The sequence below is a fragment of the Micromesistius poutassou genome, assembly GCF_964030765.1.
Source record: "Micromesistius poutassou genome assembly, chromosome: 16".
Taxonomy (NCBI): Eukaryota; Metazoa; Chordata; class Actinopteri; order Gadiformes; family Gadidae; genus Micromesistius; species Micromesistius poutassou.
Window position 1 is genome coordinate 11798089 of NC_140286.1, and position 13152 is coordinate 11811240.

General features: G+C 45.0%; 2 protein-coding genes and 3 non-coding genes across 5 annotated transcripts; all 5 read right to left on the bottom strand.

Moving 5' to 3' along the window:
• Nucleotides 1–363: 363 nt before the first annotated feature.
• Nucleotides 364–999, bottom strand: tmem275a (transmembrane protein 275a; the record flags this gene model as incomplete). The annotated part of the gene is made up of 1 exon (XM_084481509.1): nt 364–999. One exon carries the CDS (start codon nt 997–999, stop codon nt 364–366), a length of 636 nt encoding a protein of 211 aa, XP_084337635.1.
• A 5440-nt stretch (nt 1000–6439) lies between these two features.
• Nucleotides 6440–8867, bottom strand: kncn (kinocilin; the record flags this gene model as incomplete). Its single annotated transcript, XM_084481579.1, has 4 exons — nt 6440–6553; nt 6772–6843; nt 7029–7097; nt 8720–8867. The coding sequence occupies 4 exons, from the start codon at nt 8865–8867 to the stop codon at nt 6456–6458; spliced, it is 387 nt and encodes a 128-aa protein (XP_084337705.1). The 3' UTR covers nt 6440–6455.
• A 2488-nt stretch (nt 8868–11355) lies between these two features.
• On the bottom strand, nt 11356–11427 carry AC3HAE_031628 (transfer RNA glycine (anticodon UCC)). Its single transcript has one exon. It is a non-coding gene; the product is annotated as a tRNA-Gly (tRNA).
• An 856-nt stretch (nt 11428–12283) lies between these two features.
• On the bottom strand, nt 12284–12355 carry AC3HAE_031630 (transfer RNA tryptophan (anticodon CCA)). The gene has a single exon. It is a non-coding gene; the product is annotated as a tRNA-Trp (tRNA).
• Nucleotides 12356–12525: 170 nt separating this feature from the next.
• On the bottom strand, nt 12526–12597 carry AC3HAE_031631 (transfer RNA proline (anticodon AGG)). Its single transcript has one exon. It is a non-coding gene; the product is annotated as a tRNA-Pro (tRNA).
• Between the last annotated feature and the right edge of the window lie 555 nt (nt 12598–13152).

Here is a 13152-nt window from a genome sequence, read left to right on the forward strand (position 1 = left end):
TTGATGGGAAATGCATGGCATGGTTTTGGCATGGATGTGTCCTGCAATGCATGCTGCTGGAAGGGCTTACTTAGACATATGGGGACAGTGCTCAAAGAAAACGACAACAAGAAAAATCAACAAAACACCTGGATGTTTCATTGAGATAGCTTGACGCTAATGCTACACTGTGACATAAATAAACAATAAATAAATATAAACCCATAAATAAGAATGCTGATGCTGATAACACCTATGTTGTCCTGCAGAGACCGTCCCTCCAACAGCAACCAACCGTCTGATTTCCAAGCCTCCCTGGGCTCCTCCCCACCCCCCCCCCCCCCCGGAGGCGTCCTGCACGGAGCGGCCCCCGCGTCCGTCCCCTCAGACGACCGCCTCCTCCCGCGGCAGGTCGAGCCTCACCTCCCCTCCCCCCGCCGCCGCCGCCGCCGAGTAGAAGGCGGCGGCGGCGATGGCGACGGCGTCGGACGACGCCCCCCCTCCGTCCGCCTCGGTGGTGAACACCTTACAGTCGCCCGGCCCCTCCCCCTCCACGGGGCTGGAGGCGCGGGAGGACCCCGACGAGGGGGTGGGGCTGAGCTGCACCGCCGTGGTGTCCTGCAGCGTGTGCTCGCTGGTCTCGATCTCGAAGGTGGCGCCGCCGGCCAGCCCGCCGGGCCCCATGAGCCCAGCCCCCCGGCCACCGCCCACCTTGGCCCGCAGCGAGCCCTGGGCGGGGGGCAGGCGGCTGCACACGCAGCACGCCCCGAAGAAGGAGAAGGCCACCAGCAGCAGGATGGGGCCGATGATGATGGGCGGGTTCCCGGAGGGCAGCAGGGTGCTGAAGGCGAAGGCCCCCACCAGGGTGATGTTCATGCCCGCCAGCATGATGCACAGGCCGCAGGCGCAGCACAGCGCCGGGGAGGGCAGGCCGTGGGGCCGGGACGTCCGCCGCTTCCTGGCCTCCGTCGTGGTGGAGCCCTTCTTGGGGACCGGGGTGTTCCGGTCGCTGATCACCATGGTGGTTTTCCGCGCCCAACACCCACCTTCTTAGCTTGTCCTTCCTGGGTATCTGGGTCTGGTTCTCTCTGGTCTCTATTGTTCTCCTCTCTGGTCTCTAGTGTAGTCCTCTCTGGTCTCTATTGTTCTCCTCTCTGGTCTCTATTGTTCTCCTCTCTGGTCTCTAGTGTAGTCCTCTCTGGTCTCTATTGTTCTCCTCTCTGGTCTCTATTGTTCTCCTCTCTGGTCTCTAGTGTAGTCCTCTCTGGTCTCTATTGTTCTCCTCTCTGGTCTCTATTGTTCTCCTCTCTGGTCTCTAGTGTAGTCCTCTCTGGTCTCTATTGTTCTCCTCTCTGGTCTCTATTGTTCTCCTCTCTGGTCTCTAGTGTAGTCCTCTCTGGTCTCTATTGTTCTCCTCTCTGGTCTCTAGTGTAGTCCTCTCTGGTCTCTATTGTTCTCCTCTCTGGTCTCTATTGTTCTCCTCTCTGGTCTCTAGTGTTGTCCTCTCTGGTCTCTATTGTTCTCTCTGGTCTCTAGTGTAGTCCTCTCTGGTCTCTAGTGTAGTCCTCTCTGGTCTCTAGTGTTGTCCTCTCTGGTCTCTAGTGTAGTCCTCTCTGGTCTCTAGTGTTGTCCTCTCTGGTCTCTATTGTTGTCCTCTCTGGGTCTCTGGTCTAGTCTGTCGTGTTCTTATCAGCTTAGATGGTTCCACATGACGCCAGAATGATGGAATGGCCATGCATTGGAAGCAATGCATGGAAAAACACATTTTAATATGCCATTGGGGCTATAGGACATTTAAATATCATGTGAAAGCAGATGCTCACATACATACATCCTACTCCCCACCTCTTCATTTTTGGCCTATATTCCCTCTGAACATCTCTCACAGGCTCTGCTCTACTCCTTCTGCTACAGGTACTTCTATCATGCTTTCTAATGTTAATGTTATATCACTCTACTCATACATGTGATATAACAGATCCAGATGTGTAGTGTGTACATATCTGGCCTTGTACTATCTCATGCTTGAGTAAAATAATTTATTTATGCAATTACTTCACTATTACAAACGTACTACACATTTTATATAGATTTGAGAAAGTCGAACAGTTTAAATCAACAGTCACATAACATATTATAATATGTGTATGATAAAAGCATAAACAGCATAAACCTTTCATTAACGGTTGGCCACAGTTAAATAACATCAACCTGTAGCTACTGTTGGTACTACAATTACCGAATAGGTGCAAAACGCCAACAGAAAACACCTATATAGCATTACCAGTGTATTCCGATTCTTGTAATTAGTTCAAACCGAGTGGACAAATGCTTAAGATCCACGATGGCACAAAGACATGTGTATTTTCTATTACGAATAACAAAAACTACTTACCCTTTTTTTCTCGCGATGTTTCCTACTTATCAGCAGGTACAGTTCAATATGTGTTACAGGATTTTCAATTAAAATCCCGGCCTAATGGAGAGGTTCACGCGGGGTTTCGATCCCAAACAGGCGGTGTGCATCACGTTCGTGGTAAATGACGAGCATCGGGAACCCCATCGGTCACACATCCACAGAGAACGCGAGGCAACACGGCGCGACTTGAAACCCCTTTACCGGGGGGAAAAAATACTACAACTGGAGATGACATCCGGACAATTCTCCTAAGATCTGATATGCGTAATTGGCTGAAACTGTGCGCTGATTCGGACCGAATGACCCGCCACACGCACACGGCGCGGAAGGTTGGCTACAGAAACGGAAGAGTGAACTGTGGTGTCTGCTACATCTGTGGTGCTACGGTCGTTCAAAATGCAACGACGGCAATCGTTTGCTCCCCTCTCGCCTTTGATGGGTATACCGCGAGACGCGCCTCCTGCTCCAGCCGTCCACCGCTCATCCCTCCGAAGTCGCGCGTGGAAGCCGGATCAAAATAGCCTTCTATGCACGCTCTGAGCAAAGGGGGGTGCAGATGAAGGTGATACTCCTAAGACCCCTAGTGGACACATCTGTTGCAGGGTCAAACTTCACATCTGTATCTGCTTCACCCCCCCCCCCCCCCCCCCCCCCTCTCTCTCTCTCTCTCTCTCTCTCTCTCTCTCTCTCTCTCTCTCTCTCTCTCTCTCTCTCTCTCATATTCTCTTTATTACACAGAATCCAATAATTGTGTACATTTAATCTTTGTTTTAATTCCAAAAGGTTTAACTTTACAAAGACAAAATGCAAGAGTCCAAAAAATCGCCAACTAAAACTGACCAGGAGAAGATATGTTTTGCATCCATGTGAACCGCGTTGCAATTTGCCTGTTTGTGCATATTTTAGTGTGTGTGTGTGTGTGTGTGTGTGTGTGTGTGTGTGTGTGTGTATGTGCATACACATTTGTGTGTACATGTGATCGTGTGTGCTATTTGAGTGTTTGTGTGTGTGTGCTTGTGAGTATATTTTTTTCTGTGTGTGTGTGTGTGTGTGTGTGTCTGTGTGTGTGTATGTATGTGCAATGCATATGAGTGTGTGTTTGTGTGTGTGTGATAGGCTCTGCCTATAAGAACTTAGAATGATGAATAATGTAAAGAGTCCATTCCTCACTCAATGACCATAATCATCTCCTAATTGGTGTCCAAATGCCAGTTGTGATGAGAAACGATGGACGGAAATGGGCTCAAGGCACAGGCACTTGCTTTTTCCAAGTGCCAAGGGTGAATAGAAAGTGTACAACCACTGAACATGTTACAATCTATTAATGGATTTCCTGATTTACTATTAGGCCGTATGAATACATTGTGTGGATATCAACACTACGGCCATCATCACCAGTGTGTTTTCTCCTGGTTTGCAAGAGCAACCCTATGCACGGATTGATTACCACCCAGGGAAGGTTAATTATGGTTGTCATAGTATCCATATGTGAGTAGGAGGGGGTGACATCATGGCAGGTCCTGTTCAGAAGCTGACTGCTTGAATTTCCTCTTTGACAAGATGTCTGGCACATCGAAGGACGTCCTGAAACACAGGACAAAGCGTGTTAGCCATGTCCCTAAGTGTGAAGTGTAGTGTGCGTGTGCCTGTGCGTGTGTGTGTGTGCGTGTGTCTGTGTGTCTGTGTGTGTGTGTGTGTGTGTGTGTGTGTGTGTGTGTGTGTCTTTAGTGTTCTTCAGTTGATCTTGAAATGTAGCTTTGGAAAGTGTTATTTTATTCAATTCTGGCAAATGATACTTTCATTGGACACAAAAGTATTTACGTTATTCTATTATTTCATCCTATTATTAAGAAAATAATATTGAACTTGTTTAGACAGGGTAACTCCCTAATAGTGCAAGATAACATTAATTATATCTGTAAACAGTATTTACAACAGTCCTCCCCCCCCGCAAGGGGATTTCTCAAATGTCATTTACTAACTTGTCCAACTACATACATGTAGGCATATGATCAGTGAACAATATAATCAAATGTCTCAATTCATAATGTCTGTCAATTCAAAAAGCACAGCACTCAATTCAAAATGTCAAAATCAATTTTCATTTTTTGACCCTTCTGGTCTCCTCCCCATATAGGCAAGTCACTCCTTCAATATCTCAAACTGCGTTTTTTCGTACTTCTCACACTGCGTTTTTTCGTACTTCTCACACTGATCCCCCTGCGATGCCACATAAGAACGCCGTGACTCCAAAAGAGATTTTGCATTGTCTAAAGTTATGTCATGCGTTTGCAAATTCTCAGTAGCTGCCTTGAACCTGGTTAGTATGCTATCCCAATCATTTGACATAATCACGTCTCCTATTTATCAAATTGAGCGTGGACCAACCCAATTCTGACAGATTGGGGACGGGAGTGATAGTGGTCATCTTGGTGTATTTATTATTATTTATTTTTTTGGGGAAATTAATATACATAAACGAGTAATGTATGGTCTTTCAACAATTTAAAGTGAATGATTGTCAATGGTTGGTGCCCCTGGGCACGGGTCTAAGTGCCTTTATGGATAACCCGGCCCTGCATTCAGATGCACAAGATTAAACGGCCAAGAGTGACAGTTGGTGGTTATAGGAAACGTGCATATAGGTATATTTAGATGCCTCCTGTTGGCTTGGTTTTATTCTTGGAAAAAAAAAGGCTGTGGGAACAGCATGTACACTTATAGAGTAAAGAAGTTGAACATGCTGCTGGATGCTGCAGATTCTTTTGAATACATCTTTAAAGTAAAGCACACATTGTGCACACCAGCCACACAAAGGCAATGGAAAACATCACAGATAATAAGATGCCTAGCTTTTTTTTCCCCGCAGGTCGTTAACAAATGCTTCGACCTGGGTCTCCCATGAACCAAAGTACTAGTCAGAGGATACAGACATGAACGTAAGCACCAGTCAGAGGGCTGAGACTCAGGGCCAAAGCACACCCCTAATGTCTTCTGCTGCCTGTAACCCACACAATACTTGTCTTTGCTTTCACCTCACATAACCAGGGATTTGGAGGCAGTGATGCTGCGACATTTAGGACTAGATTTAGGACTAAATCTGGACATAATTGTACACATTTTTTTATTTGTTATTTTTTTATTATCTTTCATATTCCCCGCCATCAGTGAATGCTGTGTGCTGTGGGCTATACTCTATTTTACTATACTTCTACACTTTATACTGTACTCTACTATACTCTACTGTATTCTACTATACTATACTCTACTCTGCTATACTCTACTATACTCTACTCTACTCTGCTATACTCTACTATACTCTACTCTACAAGGGTGTAGATGTGTGGGGCTAATTGTGTGCTGACCAAATCATCCTGCAAATGATCAAACTACACATGAATGAAGTCGCTCTGGGATCCGGGTTACCATAGCAACACCATTGCTGTGTGGATCTGATTGTTTAATTATGAAAAGGAAGTGGCGACTGTTGTTCTTTGTGACGGGGGCATATGTTTGGTCTGTGAAAATGTTGCGGCTCTAGTCTATTTTTTTTATTCAAATTTGAATATGCACACTCATTTCAGTAAAACCACCTCAATTCACTTACGTACTTAAACATAATCAACTTTATTTGTCCATTCATTTGCCCGTCACCAGAAGTGTGGATTCCAGCTGTCCCTGCCTTTCTCCTCATCATCTTCTCGCCCAAATGTAAGGAATCTCTGTTGACAGTCACTAAACCAAACAAAGTCCCCTTAACAAGCAAGCCGCCATTAGATACAGTCTGCAGGCAGTAACACTAACAGGCAGTTACACTCGAGTCTCCAGTGCTTGGTGCGGCAGGGCATTGTGACACTAGGTATCCTATTAAACACACCTCAGCTGGCATCGACAGCAGAGGAAATAAACTAAGACTTATTACTTCTTTTATTTGGAGAAAATCTGCCTCAGAAGTCACGTGACTTCATGGGTGAATGTATTCTTAACTACTGTGTGTTTGTGTTTCTGTGTGTGTGTGTGTGTGTGTGTGTGTGTGCATGCCTGCATCACTCAGATGTTACCCCTCCTCTGGGTTGCTTTCTCCTGCTGCTCCACCTTCCACAAAGGTCCCCATCCGGCTCTTGGGAGGGTCCAGATTTAGCTGGCTCTGGGTCCCTGTCCAGGAAGAGCGCATCGTGGTCAAGGTAGCAGCAAAGCCTTGACAGCCACACACATTACCTCAAATAAATGATATTATACCATATTAATGTTTGTGAGTGTGTGTGCATGTGTGTGTGTGTGTGTGTGTGTGTGTGTGTGTGTATGTGTGTGTGTGTGTGTGTGTGTGTGTGTGTGTGTGTGTGTGTGTGTGTGTGTGTGGGTGTGTCACTCACCTTCCCGTCTCATTGTCTCTGCGGGTTGCTCTGGCGTGGGATTTGAGGGGATAGGGTGAACTCGGAAGTTGCCTGGGAAACAAGAAACCAGTGAATGTACTTAAGAGTCAGTCTAAACATAATGCTTCTAATCACTCACACATGGAACGTGATATATGTGCCAAACAACACGACTGTTCAACGAGACATTTTGAAACAGATAAAATGATTAGGAATTCTCTAACTGTAAAAACTTGTGTTTTTGTGAAGACATTCACCAAGAGTTGGGAACCCGGGGTTGATGCTAACCCAGGCCTTTACCAAGGGAAAGATGGATATCACCAAACCTGGAAAGAACAAAGAGTGGTCAACCTGTTGAACAACATTGTTTTTTTATTCCTGTAGGGGACTCTATTGGGAATCCCATTGAGCCCAGATCTGTTTGGAAGTATGTCCTATTATAAAAAGCTGTTGTCACTCTCTTTTGATGGACAAGATAATCTACCACATGTATTGTTGGTCTCAGATTTGCCCCTGTAAAGAAAAGCAAAAGAAGCCATTCTCCGGGCTTCTCAAGGGAAGGAGGAGCAACAGCTGGGAGGATTCTAGACCATTCTTAATAAACCACTGCTTAATTTCCCTGGAGCGCCTTAGAAAACAGATACCAATGTCGACTCTCCAGTACTCATGAGGAACTCTGCAAGTTTATCGCCTGCGGGTGTTTGGTGGTGTGTTAGAGTGCCGAGTTTGTTTGTTTGTTTTGGTCTTGATTACACACAGATGTTTGTTTTTCCGTGTGGGTTTCAATCAATATGTTTTTACATACACATATGTGTTCATCTACTTGTTGGAATCCAGTAAATAAAACACATTTCTAGAGGGTTAAATGCTGAAACACTCATTATACCAAGAGAAAAACAGTCCAATCCCCCCAAAACTAAGACTCGTGTGTAAGGCTTTCCCTCCAATTCAGCACATTTATTGATTTCCCTTTGGAGCCAAAAGAGCTGGCATTAAACAGTGTCAGGTCCTGAGGGTGGCTATGACGCATGTCTGTGCCTTAAAATGTCACAAATCCACAGACTGAGTGAAGAGATCTTCACGAGAACATGCCGTACATGTGCACATTAGTCAATCGACGTGTCGGCACATGCATCCATGCCTGACACGCTGGCCAAAACCCCATGTACTACGGCGTTACTCGTAGTACATGAAGTCTTACTACTTTGTTCTTTCACAAGATACAAAATCAGAGGCGTAGCCGTTGAGCCTGGAGCCCAGTACAACACTGAAGGTAATCCATCCTCTTTGGCACAGAGCTCAACATTCTACTCCACATGCCAACATTAAACCATCAGCTTCAGTTACGCAAGGCGATATTAAATGATCATGGCTTGTGTGTGTGTGAGTGTGTGCGTGAGTGTGTGCGTGCGTGCGTGTGTGTGTGTGTGTGTGTGTATTCAATTAGGTCTGATCCAATATTTCACGCTTATCTTTCCCCCATGATATTGCATCTGTTTATTTGTCCCATAGACATGGATAGGCAAAGCGACCTTTTACTTTTAATGAGAATATGTACCAGTCCATATTCAATGTATGTAACGGTAACCACTGCAATGGCAATCAGAAAACCAAAAGTCAGGTCTTACGTTCTATGTTTTAATTAGGTATTAACCAGACTGTGTGTACTATTTTATCTTGTTCTGTTAAGCATTTCGTAGCTGTATTTTGAAAAGTACCTTGCAAATAAAGGGTATCATTATTATGATCAGGACGAGTTCCCTATCCATGACAGTACTCACGACTGTCCCGCATGAGGGAGAAGACAATCGAGAACGAGGATACATCCAGGAGAAAAACATCCGCCGAGGCACCAAGTCGGTCACACAGTCTAACCAGGAGCCAAGGCGGCTCTAAGGTTTCACCCCCTCCACCCCCTTCGCCCTCCCTCCCGAGCCGGGACACTCACCCAGGCCCCCTGCTCCCAGGAAGATTCCTCCCACCGCGTCGGCGTCACACTCCCGGGACACGCCGATGATGATGCAGCCGGCCACGATGCAGAGCAGGGCCGAGCCCACCTTCAGCCCGTGGTACTCTCCCACGCTGACGGGGGTCATCAACGCAGGCGGAGGTGAGCCTTCACCTGCCACCTCAGACACACACAGTAGACACACACAGGCGGAAAAACACACACACACACACACACACACACACACGCACACGCACACGCACACAAGCAGAATCCACCTGAGACACGACAGACTCTCTCTTACAGGAGGGCCCTTGGATAGCGACCACCGGCGGCTTTTGTGTGGCTGACCGGCGCCCCCTGGCTCCTCCCTCTCTCCTCATAAGACTCTCAGTGAAGGAAAAACACTTTCTCCGGTGGCGCTTTGCATTTCTCCGCAGCTCCACGCTTCTCATGCATCTTTAAAAAGGCGGCGCTCTGGTTTCCATTGCGCGACAAGATTAAAAAGCTGGTGGCGCTGTCCTGCTCTCTTGCTCTGTCACACACTCTCCCTCTCCCTCATGACAGTGATACGTAGTGTTGTGAATCTGATCACAGTTGACTTGCCCCCTCGTCCCACTGTACCGGATACGGGGGGGCAGGGCCGTGCCGCTGGGGCATGCGGCAGCATGGCCGCTCCGGCCACGACCAGTGTGGTGGCCCTCATGGTCACGAGCAAGGTGCGTCCACGAGCAACGTGGAAACAATGGACGCTCACAGACTGAGCCGGAAGCTACTCTGCTGCTCTGCTATCTGTGACCCTGCTGCTCTGTGACCCTGCTGCTCTGTGATCCTGCTACTCTGCTGCTCTGTGACCCTGCTACTCTGCTGCTCTGTGACTCTGCTGCTCTGTGACCCTGCTGCTCTGTGATAATGGACTCAACTTTACAATGTTTGACTTGCTTTAATAAACCACAAATGGGGGGAGAGAGAGAGAGAGAGAGAGAGAGAGAGAGAGAGAGAGAGAGAGAGAGAGAGAGAGAGAGAGAGAGAGAGAAAAGAGTGATAAAGAGAGGAGAGACAGATGGAGACTGAGAGGGACTAGAGGTTGATAGAGATGGAGGAGCGATAGAGAGTGATGTGAAAAATGAGAAGCGAGGGGAGAGAGGGAGACGAGAGAAAAGCAGAGAAAGGGGAGGTAGAGAGACGGGAGAGAGAGGCGAGGGAGAAGGGGGGATATAGGGATAGATTGACATAGAGAGTGGGGTAGAGAGAGATGGAGCGAGAGAGCAAATGAGGATGCAAGTGTATGAGCTAGAAAGTATGCACGACTTGTGTGATGTGTCTGTGTGAAGGGAATGTGTAATGAAAGGTTCACAGAGTCTTCGGCGGTGGGGGCTGGAGGCCATCCACAAAGGCCTGCGGTTGCCTAGGAATAGCATATCCATGGCAACAGAGGAGATACGTGGGGTTAACTCCAGGTTGTAGAGAAACATATGAAGTTAGTAGGCGACTGTAGACAGGTTGCCTTTTCAACTTGTGAACTTTGAAGATCTTTCCAAATACATATCAGCGAGTGTGCTGGTTTTGCTCGCTTTCCATTCACACATGAACAGCAGGTGTTGATATCCCATCACCTCTACCCTCTGTGAAAGTATTTACCAAAAGCAAAGACTGAGAAAAGCACAGAAAATTATAAAACAGGTTGTCAGGTTGTCCCTGCATTCAACAGGGACAACCTTACTCACTGACAGTTGTCTCTCCCCGACAATCAGGCTTCTCAACCAGCAAGACCAATAGTATTGATCATATTGATCATATGAATATGTTACAGCTGATCGACTTGTACATTCAATGTACATTCCCTTATTATGAATGTGCATATTGATCGGCCCACCTCCTCTATATGTTTATGATATTGAATATTTGTAGCCTTCATACTCCATACTCTCCCTTCATCTATAACCACCAGGATACATGCTTTATTCCCAGTTAATTCGTTTATTTTTAATTATCTATATTTGTTGCTAGGCTAGACATATTTTGTGCTGTTTTTACATTTTTTGTAACCCAGATTGTCTCCCTCTACATTTGTTGCTTGCAATGTCACAAGGAATTGCACCGTTCAGAATGACCCTGTGTTAGATTGTACATATGATAGTATAGTATAACATTTTGACTTTGATACAGGTTTCTAGGTCACTCCTGCTTTTTAACTTTGTGTTAAAACCTCAGAATACATATTGTGTTTTATGCTACTATGAATATGTTGCTTGCCTTTAAGTAAAATATTACAATTATAATTGCTTTGACCTTTTACAGAAGTGTAGCTGAGCCATCAAACAATGAAAACGCAGAAAAAAGGTGAATGACTGAATCAAACTGAATAAATATATATAAAAAGATATACACACCATAATTGCAAGGAAAAGATCTGAAAAACATTGCCTTCTTGTGGCTCGAAATGGTAATGGTTCTTATTTTAGTAAGAGAATGTGACTGTATAAGATCACTAAAATATGAACCTCATGAACTGAACTTGCTTAGTGTTTTGTGGTTAGTTCATAGTAAATAATTTATCAGGCGTAAAAGAGTGAGTTATGAGAGGTCACTAATCAGTTAATTACTTTTGTACTAGCGAACCACCAAAAAGGCCATGCGTTGGCCGGGAATCGAACCCGGGTCAACTGCTTGGAAGGCAGCTATGCTCACCACTATACCACCAACGCTTTATGAATGTGTGCAAGGTAATACCGATTCAGGATACAATTCTGAAATAGGAATATTGGTCAACTAAAAATTAAATTGTTCATTTTAGGCAATATGTTACAGGGCCTTAACGAATACAAGTATTTTGTTTTGTAAAAAATCTATTCTAAACACTATCATCTGTGTGCTGCAGGGCCCATAACCTATGATCTTGCTTATAACCCCTTTGTCCGGCGTTTAACCTAGCTTAAACATCTTCAACCTCATATCTAAATTAAACATTTCTAACCTAGAACCTACACTAACCATCTCCACCTAGACCCAATAATCATTTCCAATATCTAAACTAAACCATCTCTAACCTATAACCAAACTCACCATTTGCAACCTAATATATTAACTTACAATTTCTTAGCTAGTACCTAAACTAAGCATCTCCAACCTAATATCTAGACTAAACCATCTCTAACCGATAACTAAACTCACCAAACCTAAGATCTAAACTAGCGTTAAACCATCTCTTATAACACCTAAACTGACAATTTTCAACCCAATACCTGAACTTCATCATTTCTAACCTAATATCTAAACTTGACCATCTCTAACCTCCCAAAAGAAAAACTTAACTTGCTTCCTCATACCTAAACCATATCCAACCTTAACCTCAAGTTCATAACCCTGTCGGACTCATAACTAAAGGAAGTGATGTCATATTGGTCCTCCATCCCGTGTCTTTAGACCGCCCTGGCACTCGACCCGACTGAATTGAATATTGCCTCCACAAAACCTGTTCATATTTTTTTCTCATTTGTAATTCGACAATTGAATGTCATTTCTTTGGACGACGCACAGGAAATACAAAACTGGACAAAAGGATGACCCCGACGTGATTTGAACACGCAACCTTCTGATCTGGAGTCAGACGCGCTACCGTTGCGCCACGAGGTCCGCTACATCACTAGACAGTATCGTTTTTATAAACCAATTGCTTCAGACATGACGTCTAAGAACTTCAAACTAAATTGCATATTGGAATATGTCCTTTTGCTTTTCCAAAATTGGGAGGAAAAATGAAACAGGAATGTTATTGGAAAAAACCATTGACCACAAAAACAAGTGGGCTCGTCCGGGATTTGAACCCGGGACCTCTCGCACCCTAAGCGAGAATCATACCCCTAGACCAACGAGCCATGCACAACGACCCAAAAATGCCCGTACAAATTGCTTACTTTAAAAATATTATAACAACGCTCTGACGATTAGGGTGAATACATTTAAAATTTCGTCACACCCTTTACGCATTTCTAATGCAATCTGACACAACTCTTTTGCCTTTGAACATTAAAATAATAGTAAATCATATGAATAATAATTAATGCAGAATTATTTACCTTCTTTCATTTACTCAAATTAATGATTGATAATGGATAGCCACTGGATAGCCAACACCAAAAGTTCTGCCCAAATAAAAAGGCCTACCTCTACTTTTGGAGTTTCTTGGTTCATTAATCTAAAACATGGTCACATCCATAGAAGTATAAAGTCATTGGGGTTTACTTGACTTCTTGGCGCACCATGGGGGGTTGCGGGTGTTGCCCGCCGCCTGCTGCCTTGCCGCAGGCCAACTTGTACGTTTCCCCTTTCATCGGTGTCTGGTCGTCTGGACAAAAATCTAAATCTGACATTTGCACGTATCTATTTTCGTAAGATTTTAATTCCATATTTTTAATTGTAGGTGTTTGACA